Here is a 14933-nt window from a genome sequence, read left to right as displayed (position 1 = left end):
CTCAATCCCCTTGTCTTTTTTTTCCCCGTCTCCCCCTCCTCCTCCCTCTCAGTGTTTGAAGCTAATTCGTTGCGGGGGTGTGTTGTTTTTGAAATCAAGAATCAAAACATGCCCCTCATGATTTCTGGGCACAAGGCTGGTATTACATAACTAAAACCAGGAAATAAAACAACACGTTATTTCTCAAGCAATGAAAACAAAATTAGCAAAGCCTAATTTCCTCCACATTTGTGCATTTTAGCTTTACCCTGCTCGCTTCATTCTTATACCAATACTCTCATTCTCTCCTGACTCAACTCCCAACTTCCTCTCCCTGTCTCCATCCTCCTGCTCCCACTGCACACACACATATATGCAGAGCTACCTGGACTGGGCAAGAAACAGCAAATGCTGTAGTTTCTTTGGAATTACACATGGGAAGAGTGGCCCGCTAGCCCATGCACTGACTGGCCAGCCAGCCAACAGACAAATACTAGGGTCATGCTGCTCTCCTTCCCTCAGTGGCTACGCTAATTTGTGCCAACAGCTAACGTCCATGAAGCTTGCAGGAACTTCATCTTGAATCTATCGCAGGTCTTTCAACTTGTTGGTCAGCTGCATCAAAGTTTTACAAACGGAGACGGGGGTGGCATAATCATATTTTCTTAGAAACTAAGCTTTTATAGAGAAAGAAAGACGACGTATGCAACACGGAATATTTAGGCAACAGGAGACAAAGCCAACGGTTCCCACTTGCAAAGCCCTGCAGTGAGAAAAATGTAGTTTGCATACTGGGGAGAGAGAAATGTTTTGGTTATTTCCTCTCAGTACTTTCTCATAAAAAAAAAGAAAATGTCAAAACTATTTTAATACTATTTCAGCAATGTTTCAAAATGCATTTTTTCTCCCTTGAATGACTGAGTGGTTATATTAAGTTAATAAATGAGCCTGCACTACTTAACTAATCATACAGTTTTAAACTTAAGTCAAACAGAGGTGAGTTGATAGGCTAGTAACATGCACTTTTTCATCAGAGGAAGATGGAATTGTTTTGTATACTGAATCTCATTTATGCTTTATGAATTTTCTTTCCATCAAAGTGAGAATGTCAGCAAGACTTCCAACAAAATAATTGAACCCCTAAATGTTTCAGAGTGAATATATACACAGAAAATGAGCAGTTAAAAGAAATTCAGTGGCAGGAGAGGAAAAAAACCCTGCACTGTCTCTCTTAGCCATGCTACCAAAAATATATGGTGCAAAATGCCTCTTGACTCTCAAACTGCTGAGTAAAATCAACCCTATTCTACTCGTGACCAAGAAGAAAATGGGGGTGGGAGGTAGAGAAGGGAAAAACTAGCTTCTTCCCAAACTGCAAGACATAAATTTTTGAAGACAACTACAATCATATCTTCCTAGCAAAAAACCAGCATTGTCTTTTTAAGAAACTGGACCATTCATAAATGTGATCATACAGCCATTGATGTCATTGAAGGTCACAGTATGATATTTTTTCCCCAAGTACTTCCCCAATAAAGCACGAACAATTTGTTTAAGATGGAAAAGTGAGCTATTAAAAGAAGCCACTATTCGAATTGCTGAGGGCAATTTCACAAAGAGCTTACACTAATCTAAGTGTGTGCTGCTGCTGAGAAAGGGATGTTCCACCTTACCATTCTCATCCTTTTGCCAAAACATGCTCTTTGTGAACATGCTGTAAGCTCAACCAGAGACCCAATGCAAAAGAATAATTAACCCAGGGACCAAAAAAAGGAAGAAAAAAAGACAACCCCATACCCTAACAACCCAACCTTCAGCTAGATGAATTCTTTCAGCTGAGTAACTGGCACAGGCTTTAGTGTCATTGCACAGGAGGGCGTAAGACCACAGCAGTGGGTGTGGATTTCTGGGGAATTGAGTTATCTTTGGTGACAATGCATGATGACATCAGCATGCAGCCTGCCCGTGAAGCCCCATACTCAGAAAGCTAAAGCCAAATTTGAAAATGAGCCTGGCAGTTCATGAAGAAGGCAGAGAAAAGAATGAAATCTACGTACCCCCCTCCTGCTTTTTTTGCACGCAGTCTCCAGAACTCCATTGGCTTCGACAGAGTTTAACACCTCTTTTACTTTTCTTTTCTTTTTCAAGGTTGCTGCTTTCTGACTGGAGACCTTCATCCCTTCCAAACCAACAAGCTTTGTCTTCAATTTGACCTGTCTGGAGGGTGCAGATTCAGAGTCTGCGTCTCCTGACAGAGTCCCCAGCAAGCCCTCCTTGTTGGATTTCACGTCAGTCTGCTGCAAAAGGGTATTCCCATTCACCAAGACAGCCCCTGCTTTCTGTTTCTTTTTCACAACCTTTGGAGTTAACGGTGTGACAAACGGGCTGACATCCTCTGCCCCACTGGCATTAGCTGGTCCATTCTGACACGCTGGCTTTACAGGAACATTTTGCACTTTTCGATTCATTTTCTTCAACTGACTCTTTTTACTCTGTTCTGCGTCCATCGGATGGTTCTGTGCAGAGATACTGTGATTTTCTCTGGTGTCAGCTGCTACATTTGTGGTCTCATTTGCCTCATTTACTAGCAATTTCTTTTTCTTCCTTTCCTTGTTATTTTTTGGCACCTTTCCCTGGCTAAAAACATTAGATCCAGATGTTTCAGCTATTCCTTCCTCACAATTTCCATCAGCTGTTCCAGAATCAGCACTTGGGCTGTCCCTCTTCTTCCTTTTTTTCCTTTTCTTCTGGGGAACTGATGCCTCATTCGCACTTGACGTGTCCTGTTCATCCTCTAAATCCACCCCAAAAAGAATGCCATATAACACAGATGTGAAACACAAAGGTACTTACAACAACTGAACTCTGTTCTATGGGGTCTTTTGTTTGTTTGTTTTTCGTGGGGCTTTTTTTCCCTCTTTTCTTTTAAGATAGGCATACCATTTTTCTGCTATCAGCCAGCACAACAGTTTTACTATTACAGCTGGTCAGGACATTGCATTCCTCTTGGACATTGACGCCTGGCCTAATTAATATTTTGCTGATCTTGCCTTGCCACAGCTAACATCTAAGCCATTCCCTGTGGTAACCCTATTTTGTATAGTAATATTGCCAGAAAAAGTTGTCATTACCCACCTGGTAAGCCCATCAGAAGGGTAACTCAGGGGTTCAGTAGTTTGGTGAGATATTTTTGGGTATGATTTGGCTTGTGCCATGTCAATATAAGCCATGATGCTAGAGATACTTGCATGTGGTTCTCAGTAACTCTTCACCTTTCCAGAAACATCCCCAAGTTCCTATATTCTAACAGTCATCCTGTTTTAAGACGACTGACGTTTCTGGTTTCCTACAGTAAATGGAACTGCTCAATGGAGCAATGCAAACCACTGCTTCCAGTTCCGCTTTTGATTGAAATTTTCAAGGTGATGCTTGTCTCAAAATTGGTAACAAAATTCCCACCACTTTCAAAGAGACCTTAATTTCACATTTAACCTTCATCACAACATGATACAAATCAGCACATCCTGAAAAACAGGTCTGCCTTCTTCAGAGCTGCTTATATCTGATACTTTGCCAAGTTACACAAGAGACTGCAAATTGTCTCTCTTCCAAATGTCGATCTTGCCTTACCTGTTACTTTTTCCAACTTGTTTTTCTCCCAAGGCTTGACAGCTTTTTTCTTTCGCCTTCCCCTGCTCAATTCATCATCGTCTTCATCTGTAGAAACATCTTCGGGAAAATCTTGGGGGAAGATTCCTGTTGAGGAGGAAGGATAAGGTATCTGAAAACTAACAGTATTTTCTATTGAACAGTTTCTATGTATCTAGTTCTATTTCTATGAACAGTTACGCTGTTCATATACAGCATAACTCCCACAGAAAGAAAATCAACTCCTTGTTCCCTACTCAACCCGGAAGAAAATCATACAAGTGATTCCTATTTGTTTAAGTAAAAATAATCGTCTTTCATTTAAGGACAAAGTGCAGGGTTGCTCAAATTGTGAAGGGGATTTGGCCATCTCACCAAAAATGTGTAATGTGTCTTAATGAGATTTAAAAAAACCCCACAAAACCCCCCAAAACAGTATCCTTGAAATACACATTAAAAAAAAAAGAAAAAAAAGAAAAAAAGATTTGCAATACACATTGTATGGCAACATCATATACCCTTTAACAGAAATAAACTGTGTGCTGTCTCTGTGTGCTGCTCAGTCCTTACCTTCTGCTAAGTCCTGGAACCTGGAGGTGGGGTAGAAGGGAGAGAAAGAAAAACAAAACAGTATTACTGGTTTAGTACCAATAATAACACTAGCAGCATAGCGTCACTGTACTTCTAACGGTTTTGTCAAAATAGGAACAACATATTTTACACAGGAAGTTACAAAGAGCTCATTCCAGAAGAGATCTGCCTCAGAAATCCAAAAACTCAAACCAAATCACTGAAAGTATTGAGAAAAGAGCAGTTTAATACTTCTCCCATTATCTGTAATTTGCATCACACACAATCTAATGTCACATCCTGCAGTACAAATCCACCCAGTGTAGATACACCTCAGCTAGCTGCAGTTGTCTAGTACCAATGAGGAACAGCAGCACAGGCTTCACGCACCTTATGCATGTTATCCAGGGCTGTGAGACAAGCCTGCTCTCGTGATGTTATCACCAGGACAAGCAAGGGTGGGGAGAAAGATGCATGCAAGGTGCATTTCAACAGAACTCACTTTTTGACCAGCTTGTACAGACGCTTTCTGTTAAGGGAAGGTGTATTTTTCTTGCTCGCCAACTCAAAGAGTTTGTCAGCAACAGCCTTATAATCAAACTGTTGGAGGAAAGTATGATACAGCTTTTCTTAGTTAGCTTATTCATGTAAGATAACCCAGTGCCACTCATGTTATCAACACTTCAAGTAGTATACACATCTTTTAAACAGCCACCTCCTTTAAACCCAAGTATTTTTTTCTCTGTTGAAATTTACACCCCCTTCACACGCATATACTGACTTTTACAGATGGCTGCTTCATTAACAGAACAGTTGAACTCATATCACTTTCTCAAACATTCCTAACCTTAATTCTAACGCAAGAGAGAAGCCAACCAACTTCAAAACTTCCACAAATATTTAGCTAAATATCAGATTTAAAGTGTGTCATGTCCTAATTCTTGCTTAAAAGCCACAGACACATGAAGCATATCTACCTGCATGTGTGTTTGATTGGTGGATCTGTCAAAAACACTACAGTGCACTGGAAGAGGGTCTAAAAAAACCCAAATTGCAACGTTACCCTCTCTCCTATGTATCCCATCATCCATTACTTTTGTTCTTATTGTCAATGAAACTTATGCTGATTGCTTTACCACCCACAGTGACGTGGCTTTTGCCATACATTTTTGAACTCCTGAAACAGGAAGGGAAGAGCAGAAAAAAGAAGGTATGGGAGAAAGGAAAGAAGAATTCAGAATTTAGACATGAATTTATTTTCTTATAAACTACTCACAGAATAAATATTACATAAATACCACCTTACATTCAAGCAGAAGGAGATTAAAATTTTGTAATGTGTTTATCCGATTAACACCCTTTACTTCTGTACCTCTTGACAGGGATAGGAAAAAAGAAAACAGCGGGGGAGTACCAATAACAGAGTAAGCAAGCCACAAACCTGAAGAACAGTCCCAATACCATCATCAGCATTTTCATAAACAGCCTCTGTTTTTTCAGAGCTCTGTGCTGATTTTCTTGACAAACATCTGTCTGCTATTATAAAAAAAAGACTGAATATTAATGTTTAGTTGGTAAAAACCGAGATAGCACACACTACTTTGATAGATGGAAGATCAGGTGCATTTTTCTTCATGCAATCTTGTGAGCCTGGACTGATTTAATTACTTTATGTCACCATTATGCAATACACAACTGTGGCATTATCTGAGCGCCTTTTAAAAAATTGCCTCTGTACCAGAGTATATCTGTATTGAAAGCCTTCCTGCTCAGCTTTTTTAAACTTTTTTTTTAAATTTAAAACTCCCATAGAATGCCAAAACCTCATCTTCTTCAAAAATGCTATGGACATCCAAGAGCCAAAAGCCAGACTGGGTTATCATCTAGCATTGTTGCAGAAAGCTGATATTGCCTGGTTTTATAGAGACCACTTTGTTTAAGCACTTGTGAAGGGAAGAGAGGAAAACACAACTACACTTACAACACCTTGAACATGTGTTTGACTGGTTCAGAGCAGAAATGTATTTTTAAGAAACAGATTTTAAATCCTAGCTAGTGTTACCAAGGCCATTTAGAACTTCCTTCTCACCTTTGGTTTTAAGCACCTCTTCATTTTCCTGTTTGTCTTCTTCAGACACTTCCTCCTCATCATTGTTGCTAGCCAGTTCTTTCATTAGGTCCTCGATGGCGTAGGGGGACTGATCCACAATGACCTCAAAGATACCAGTGGCTACAGCATGCAGCACGCATCGACTGTGTTACAGGAGAGCGGGGATGAAAGTTGAAAGGCAGAAGCATATACACCCTCCCCTCTCACATTAAAAAAATGGAAATTTGAGGGATACAGGGAAAATGGGTAAGAAAGAAGAAAGTGGAAGAGCATCTAGCTCTCCAGATGAGGAAGGTGAACCTGTTACTTCCTAAAGAGCAGTCATTTAATCCAAATAGTGTCCTGCCAATGTTTCCCTCTTAAATTTCACTGTGTTTATAAGTTGCTCTATATTACACTGCAACAACAAAGAATCTAATCAGCTCAGCTGTTCTATGCATGTTTAAAAAAAAAGAAAAACAGACAAAACCAACCAACAGAGGTTGATATAGTTCTTATAAATCCAAGAAGATTATCTATAGCTTTGATAAACACACGTTATCTTCAAATGACTCTGCACATCATTAGTAAAATATCCTTCTTTCTCTACATTCTGAAGTTATACTACGACTCTTCTTCAATCCATTTATTACATGTGGAATGGTATATGCAGAATTCCTTAATTCTTAAAAAAATATTTATCCTTTCATTAAACTTACTCCTTTGATTTGGCAGCAATTTTGCAGAAAGGTTCAATGAACTTGAGATTCTGGTCTGCTGTGAGCTGTATGATTAGAAGGAAAAAAATAATTAGTACAGTAAATATTGTATGTGTACACTCAAATTCCTTGAATATTTGGTGTAGGGGATGTTCTTTAAGAAGTTAAGTCAAAGTCTTTCAGCATAGTGTCTAATTCCAACTGACAGGAGTATCCAGTGACTTTTTGTTACCACTGCTACCACTAACTTCCAGATATTCCCTGGAATCATTACAAAAATGTTGATTGCTTTGCAGACTTTCATCTACTTAGTACAGAAATATAACAAAGCTTCTTATTTTACATATGGAACATGAAGCAGAGAAAACATAAATAATTTTGTGCTCTTTCACAAAGAATGTCTGTAACAGACATGAGTAAGATCTGGGTTTCTCTTAACTGGACCGCTTGGACCAAACACTGTCAGTAGCACTAAAGATAAAAATCCTTCCCTAAATTCAATTTCTGAGCATCAGCTGTGATTTCAAATAGTCTAGGGGACTAATTCCCCATGCTTCCTGTGAGTGGCTTAGCTGTGGAATGAGGGTTTTGTGACCGCAGAGCTGCAGAAATTATTTGGGCTCCAAGTGCAGGCACTTCTCTTGTGCAGATACCTTCTCTCTCACACTCTACAATCCAGAACCACAAAAGCTGCAGGCAGGATTGCTTTCAGTACTGACTGCAAAGAATACAAATGGAAAATCGCTAACAGCTTCATCCATTGCAAGGAGATGTATCAAATGCCAGAAACAAGAGGAGGTAAACGAGCAGAAGCCTGGAACGAAGTGTGGGGCAGCGGGTACCTCGCCCTAGTGGAGTAACAGGAGATAGACTCTGGAAGAAGTTCAGCATCGACAGCTGCAGTAACAGGCTTTCAGTTGCTGCAAAACTCTGCAGCACTATAACATCAACCAAAATTTAGGGCAACTGAAACAGCAATACACAGCAGAGAAAGACAGATGTCATCAGCAAAATGAACAGCTGGATGTAGAGGGTAAATTGCTCAATGCACAGGCAACAACGTCTGAAGCCAACAATAAGCAAATAATAGACAACTTGAAAGCTCACTTTCGTCCTCTATTTAGGTGTATTATACAATCAGCCAAAAGCAGGCTTTATGTCAGTTTTTGCAAAAGCAAAGACTGGCAAACATGTTCATACAAGGGAAAAGATGTTAAGTCCTTTCTGTTGAAAGAAACAAATGAGAATGGTTTAACTTTTCTATCGCTATTTCCAACCTCAATTTGGAGCAGTATACCAGTACTCAGGAACTTGGGAGAAACTACTATATTCTTACTGTCTACAGTAAGACATGAACAAAAGTAAAAGCATAAATTGTAATAAGTCACTCTTCATGCTTATTCAATGTTGCTATGTTACACTCAAAACTGTTAAAAAACATAATTTAAAAATTCTGTTTCTTCTAAAATGCTGCATGCCACAGTTAACATTAATCAGGAAGAAAATTACAACATATTTTCTAACCTCTTTTGCACCAACTTTAGCCAATTCACTCAGATAGATATCAATGAAATGTAACTTTATCCCAGTGGGAGCATTGCTGTCTGGGTCCATAACTTCTTTCATTAGTAGCTGCAGGAAGAGTTCAATCAGACTGAAAAAAAAAGGAGAGAGAAAAAAGGACAAGATAGTCATATTCAATTGCTCATGTTCTATTTGCTTTGAAAACAAACTCTAGTAATTCACAGTTTTACCAGTTCTTTAGGACGGCTGTCCAACATTCATAAGAAATAAATCCAGTGACCAATTTTCACATCTTAAAGCAAACTTTAAAAAAAATTCATTGATAATCAGAACTCCTTACAGTCTAGATGATTTTGTAGCATCCACTCAACACAGTTCGCTACAGTGAAAATCACTGTTTTAAAATTCACACCCTAATTTGGACTGAAGTTTATTATGCCATATGATTGATGGGTGGGAGGAGGGATTCTGCCATTTGAGCAGGGCATTCTGAAGACACAGCTGTCACATTCATCCATCCTTGATGGGCAACACCTCATACACTTCCATTTTATGAGATGATTTTCATTTTGGTGCACACCCAAGGATTAAATTTAATACTTATCCTTCTCAAACTCATTTCAACGGTGCAGACTTTGTCTTCGTTAAAGCATGTATCCACTGTCCCTCAGAGCAAAACAATTACACTGAAGAACAGATCGAGGGCTAAGCTAGGCATAAAAATATCACCATCCCAATAGCTCAAGCCAGAAGTGACTGAGCTGTAGAACTGTGGCTCTCTTCAGTTACTGACTTCTGGAGTACTAACAAATACTGCCGGAATGACATGGCTCAAAGAGACATGTTGCCATTGCTGCATCTAAGCAGCACTTGGGACTTTTTTTTTTTTTCCTGAGGCCTATCCTTGCTGTCTTTCAGGAAAGTGAAGCTTTGTATATTCCACACTTTCTCCCCTGGCGTTCTGTGGGACCTCCTGCAATTTTGCCCAGAAAAAACGTTTCCAGTTCCAAAGAGAATTTAAAGCATTCCAAAACCATAAAGATTATTTCAATTTTACTTCAATACTCCTTTCGTCAAAAGCATTTTAAAAGAAAAGAGAAATGGAAGACAGGCTAGGCAGCTTCTAGGCTCCACCTGGGAGGGAAAGGCAGTTCTTGAGCTCCCTCACTCTGCAAAGAAAGGAATCATGATCTTCTCTTCCCACACTGCCTCCTCTGGTGGTGAAGGGCCTCCAGGCCATCCTTCCAGTGAAGTTGCAAAAAGGGAGGCCAAAGCCCTAAGAAACCTTATCAGAGATCAGTTTGGGTGACCATGTCTCTGCCACGGGAATGCATGTGGGGAAGAAGGGCTTTGGCTTTATCAAACCTCCTCCCATACTCTCTGTTTCTGTCAAGGAGAATTTTCATCTCTTCAACCTGTGGGCATTTACCCAATGCAAAATTAAGGTAGAACAGAGGGGATGGGGTGTACTTTAGCTTTGCATTCCTTTCCATTTGCACAAAAACATGCCTACATGCATTCCACATTTAGAAGGCAAGAGAGAGAAAGGATAACCTTAACACTAGGTTGTCAAGCACTTTTTATTAAAAGACTTAAAGCTCTTCATCAGTTTAAATACAGAGCGAGCTTAGAAGTGGCACAAGAGCTCTAGACAGAGCAAGATGACTGCAATTACTTGCCATTTGGTAGAATATGGAAGAAATACAAACAAAACCACTGATGTATACAACAAACAGGAAGCCAGTCTACAGTTAAGTAGTTCTGTCTTATCAAAGACAAGTCACCAGGATTAAACACAGTAAAATAAAAAAAAAAAAAAAAAAAAAGAGAAAAAATTTTTTAAAAAGTCACAGCCAATCAGAAAAACAACACAACCAACAAAAAATTCAATTCGTTTTCTGGGATGCAGGTTCCTTGTCTAATCTCTCCACATAAATTGATATTCCATTGATAGCTCTCCTGGCTATCAGTCAGATCAATCAAATCAGTCAGATCTAGCAAACTCCATTATAAATTTGGAGCCCTCAGATTTCATGACTGCTGGGAATACCACACAACAAGCTCCTACGTTCAGGTTTTGCATAAGCATACATTAATTACTTTCTCAAATCTCTTTCTGTGAAACACGCACTAAATGGCTTAGATGAACATGAGAGTTAAGTTATCGATTGCAGTGTGTATTTAACTTAATGAAGCGTAACACCTAACTTTGTTTCTAAACTACATATCTTAAGTGATCTGGAAAACAAATAAGCCTTAGTGTTAAGACTTCGTGACAGTGCCATCTATGGAGAAAAAGGATCTATTAAACGAAAATATATTTCATAAAAGTAAATTGGGCAACTTCTTTATGATGCAACTACATTCAGAAATCTGCTTACCTTTCATCCCATTCGTTTCTTTTCAGCACTTCAAAGGATTGCCTCAAAATCATACGCATTAGCTGCGAAGTACAAAATTTGTTATACATGTTGCTCATGAAAACAGACAGAGGAGTTACTGTGTCTGTAAGATGAACAGACTTCTTAGTAAAGCTCTTCGTAGCACAAGGTGGAAAGCTTCCTCATATGAACATTTTGACAGACTTGTCTATCATGTCAAGCAACAGAAGGATGCTGTGAAGCTCAAAAGACAATAAACTATTTTCATATCCTAAGCCCAGAAAAATCCATGACCATTTCTACTATATAGCTTTCTCTTGCTCCATCACCCCTATTTCTTCATTAAGTGCTGCCAAACCTAAAAAACCCCACAGCTTAAACTGGAGAAAACAATAGGGGACAAATGATAACAATAATAATTTAATTTACATGAAACTTGCACTAAGAGACAGCCATATGTAAAATAGCTACATTAAACTGGCTCAAAACACTTCACCTACTAAAATACCTGGTGTCTGCTAACATTGAGAAACAAAAAACAGCAGTGAATGTGCCTGTTTCTTTCAAAGAAGAATATTAATGTGATTTTGTTCTTTACAAAGGTAGGTCTTTTAAGATTCTTCTCTCATTTTACTCTCACTCTCTCTGATTTTACTATTTGTTTTAATATAGTGTTTTCTATAGAAAGAATTCTGAAAGCTGAATGCACTACACTGGATACTTTAGTGGTAGAAAATTGGGGTTCTAGTGCCAACTACTTTATACAGAGTCATAAAAAAGTCTTTAAACAGTCTGATCTAAATAACTGATGTTGGTGCAGTGTCCTCTGAAATGGTATTTATATTTCGTATAGAAATCAGTGAGAAACATCACTATGTTATAAAGGAAGGCAAACAAGAAAGCACTTGCAGCATGACAGAAACCGTAATGGCTTTTAGGTTTGCACTGGTGAGTGAAAGCCTTTAAAACAAGTATCTCTTGCAATGTGTCAAGAAGATAGTCACTTGACTTCTCTTACAATATACATAAATGCACGTCCGGACAAAGCTGCCTTCCAGCACATCACCACCACATTTTTTCTTGCAGAAAAGATCTACAAGAGAGTTAGTATTACCATATAGTACTTATCAAGACGCAGATTGTCTATCCCATTCCATTCACGGTTCATAGTTTGCCAAAATGTCTGAATGAACAGGTGTCCTGTAAGAGAGTAAGAAAAAATATGTGCATGTCTGGCACAACAGTTTATTTTGCTAACCTAAAGGAATCTCAAAAAATCACTTAAACATGAGAAAGGGATGCATTTCCCTCAGGATTTGCCTAGTGACAGAGATAGAGCTATGGGAAGACATGCTTGAGATGGCTACAAGGACAAGTCAATTAAACTTCAGAACAACACAAGGCAAGGCACACAGCTACTTCTAAAGACAAGTGTAATTACAGGGACAGCTTTTTATCTATTTTGTGTTATATACACACAAGTTAGAACAAAATATCCATCCTGCACTCATTTCTACCCATGCAAGTTCTGGCATTGACTGAGCACTCTGTTTCAAATGCATTTTTAATACTAGGTGCTTAACAGCTCATGAAACAAAGTTGGTATTGGAGTAGGAAATACACAGAACAAGTAAGTCTATGCAGAATGGCAAAGTAAGGGGACAAGTTTGCTTTGCTAACCACTCCGCAAAAGTCTCACCTTTATGACACTGGAGATACAACTCTTCCCCTGCAACAACCAGAAACAAACCGCATCTCATGCTTCCCTTAATGCAATCACACAGAGCAGTTGGACAAAAAGCAAAGAAAAAAAACAAAGCAGCACCCCTATCTGGCTGTCTCTATTCTGGCACTGGTATAGTGGCCTCAAAATTGCCAAAAGTGAAAGTACCTTACAGAGCGTTAGATAATGAAATAGTACTTACGAGCCTCTGTATTCTGAATCACATGGATAAGCTGTGACATGCTGTCTGCAAGTTCCTCCTAAAAGTAAATAAATATAGTTAGTACAGCACGTTTCAGAGCTTGGTTTCCTCACTAAACATGCAACCGGAAAACAGTAAAAGTATGAGTATCATGAAACATCCCTCAAAGTTAAAAATATTCTCTTAACAGCTGCTTTAGTACTACAGTTATCCTTCCACTGGCATTAGATCAGTTGCAAGAGAAGATTCAAGGGTATCAAGCCCTGTTCGTTTCACCAGATCTCTGCACAAATCATCTTTTGACAGCAGACAAAATTAAATTAGGAAGAGAAAAATCCCATGTATTTGAATTAACAAATTATGTAAAGCTTTAGGGGTACTGTTTTCATATAGCTTAATTGTAGAGCTCTCTGTGCTATGTATGAGATAAACCTTGTTCATGCAAACAGACAAGTGATTTGAAAACTGATTAAGTGAGGTTACAAGATCTGGTACTCCAAAACCGGTATCTTTTGAAAGTAGGGAGACAAACTGGCAGTAGTTGACAAAGGTAAGTGGTAGAGACAAAGTTGGTAGTAGGGGAAGTGCCACCGAACCAACAAAAGAAAAGCGTGAAACTTTCAAACTACGCTAACTAAAGGTTGCACGTACATGGTAGCTGCAGTTAAGGACAACCTGCTGTTACTGCTTTAATTCCACCAAAACAATGCACTTCGTAAGAGAATATATATTTCAGTTCTGGTTTTAGAAGGTAAACAGCTACACCTGCCATTCAGAGGGTGACTCCAAACATGATACTGTTTAGGCTTCTGTTCATGTGGTGAGGACCACTGAGTTATAGTCACCTCTCCTGCATATGCCACATATGAACAGCAGGAGAAGAAAAAAAAAAGGTCAGCAAAACTCAGGTCATTTTCACTATTCCAAATTAGTGTATTTTAGAAGAGACTCACTCAAGCAAATATAAAACCAGTTACTATACCTGTAGCAGAGGTTTATCCTGCATCCACATACAATAGAACAGGCCCTTCCATATTTTTAGCAGTTCTTCTTGGCTGAAGCCACCTATGGTACAGGAGAAGTCTGAATGAAAACCAAAAATCCCGCATTTCCATCAAAACGTTTTCATGCAGTTCCCTCTGTTCCCTGCTTTCCTCTTTGTTTTTGTTATATTCTCTTGGGCAAACATTGGTTCCTACTGTAAGCATACTAATTGGAAGGCAACTTGGAATAATTCAGTGATTTCATGACAGTAAGCTTCTATCTTGTACCAAAGTAACAAAGATTTCAAAGAAATCACACATGAGATGAGATGAATACTAAGATAATTCTGATAAATCTTTCTGGCATATTTTAGCACCAAGTCTGAGAGATATTTTTAATGAGTGCATCATACCTAATTTTGCAACAGAGGTGATGTGCAAATCCTCAAACATAACTGACAAGGCTTTTTGTTTTTGTTGGGGTTTTTTTTTTTGTTTTTTTTTTTCTGAAAATAAAGTCTCATTTTACCAATAGTTTTGTTCCTTACTAGGGGCTTGTTTTTATAGAATAAGCTTCCAGCAATCAAAACATTTACTTCTATATTAAAATGCATAATCAAAAATGCATAATAAAAATATTTTCATTGCAGTTAGTCTTGAGGTACAGTGTCATGTGAATTTTAACAGCAAAGAACATTTACACTGTCACATTCTAGTCAAAATCACATATTACAGAAGGGAAGTACTACACAGAAAATAAAATTTTACTATCAGTTGTTCAAGAACGTTTTAAAAACTGGGTTATCCATGACTTCAAATACATTTCTGGGAAGTAAAATTACAATGGCATACTTTACAAGGTAGCTACAATAACCTACTACAGCTATTTTCAAATTACGGCCTATTAAGTAGTCTCAAGTAATTTCAAGAAAAATCACATTAAAAAGGTAATCATCATTAGTAAACTCAAATTTGCTCCAAAAAGATCACTGCCACTTTTGAAAAATTTTCAGGAGTCTGCCAATCAAAAAACCTGAGACCCAGTGCTAGGTCTAAATTGAGTGCCTCCTCCTGGGACCAAATGATCAGGGGTCCAGGAAGGCTGGACGATCTTC

The 14933-nt window shown here is 38.6% G+C and overlaps 1 protein-coding gene across 1 annotated transcript; it reads right to left on the bottom strand.

Moving 5' to 3' along the window:
* Window positions 1-2036: 2036 nt before the first annotated feature.
* LOC104070008 (ribosomal RNA processing protein 1 homolog B-like) lies at window positions 2037-13847 on the bottom strand (the record flags this gene model as incomplete). Its single annotated transcript, XM_009583071.1, has 12 exons — window positions 13818-13847; window positions 12836-12893; window positions 12025-12110; window positions 10911-10972; window positions 8530-8659; window positions 7006-7070; window positions 6287-6450; window positions 5639-5730; window positions 4700-4797; window positions 4198-4217; window positions 3610-3735; window positions 2037-2773 (listed from the first exon to the last, which is right to left on the bottom strand). Coding segments are annotated over exons 1-12 (1668 nt in total), but the record flags the coding sequence as incomplete, so codon positions are not given.
* Between the last annotated feature and the right edge of the window lie 1086 nt (window positions 13848-14933).

Source organism: Fulmarus glacialis, unplaced genomic scaffold, assembly GCF_000690835.1.
Source record: "Fulmarus glacialis isolate BGI_N327 unplaced genomic scaffold, ASM69083v1 scaffold48158, whole genome shotgun sequence".
Classification (NCBI taxonomy): Eukaryota; Metazoa; Chordata; class Aves; order Procellariiformes; family Procellariidae; genus Fulmarus; species Fulmarus glacialis.
Note: the sequence above shows the minus strand (reverse complement) of the source record. Positions and strands in the feature narration are given on the sequence as shown.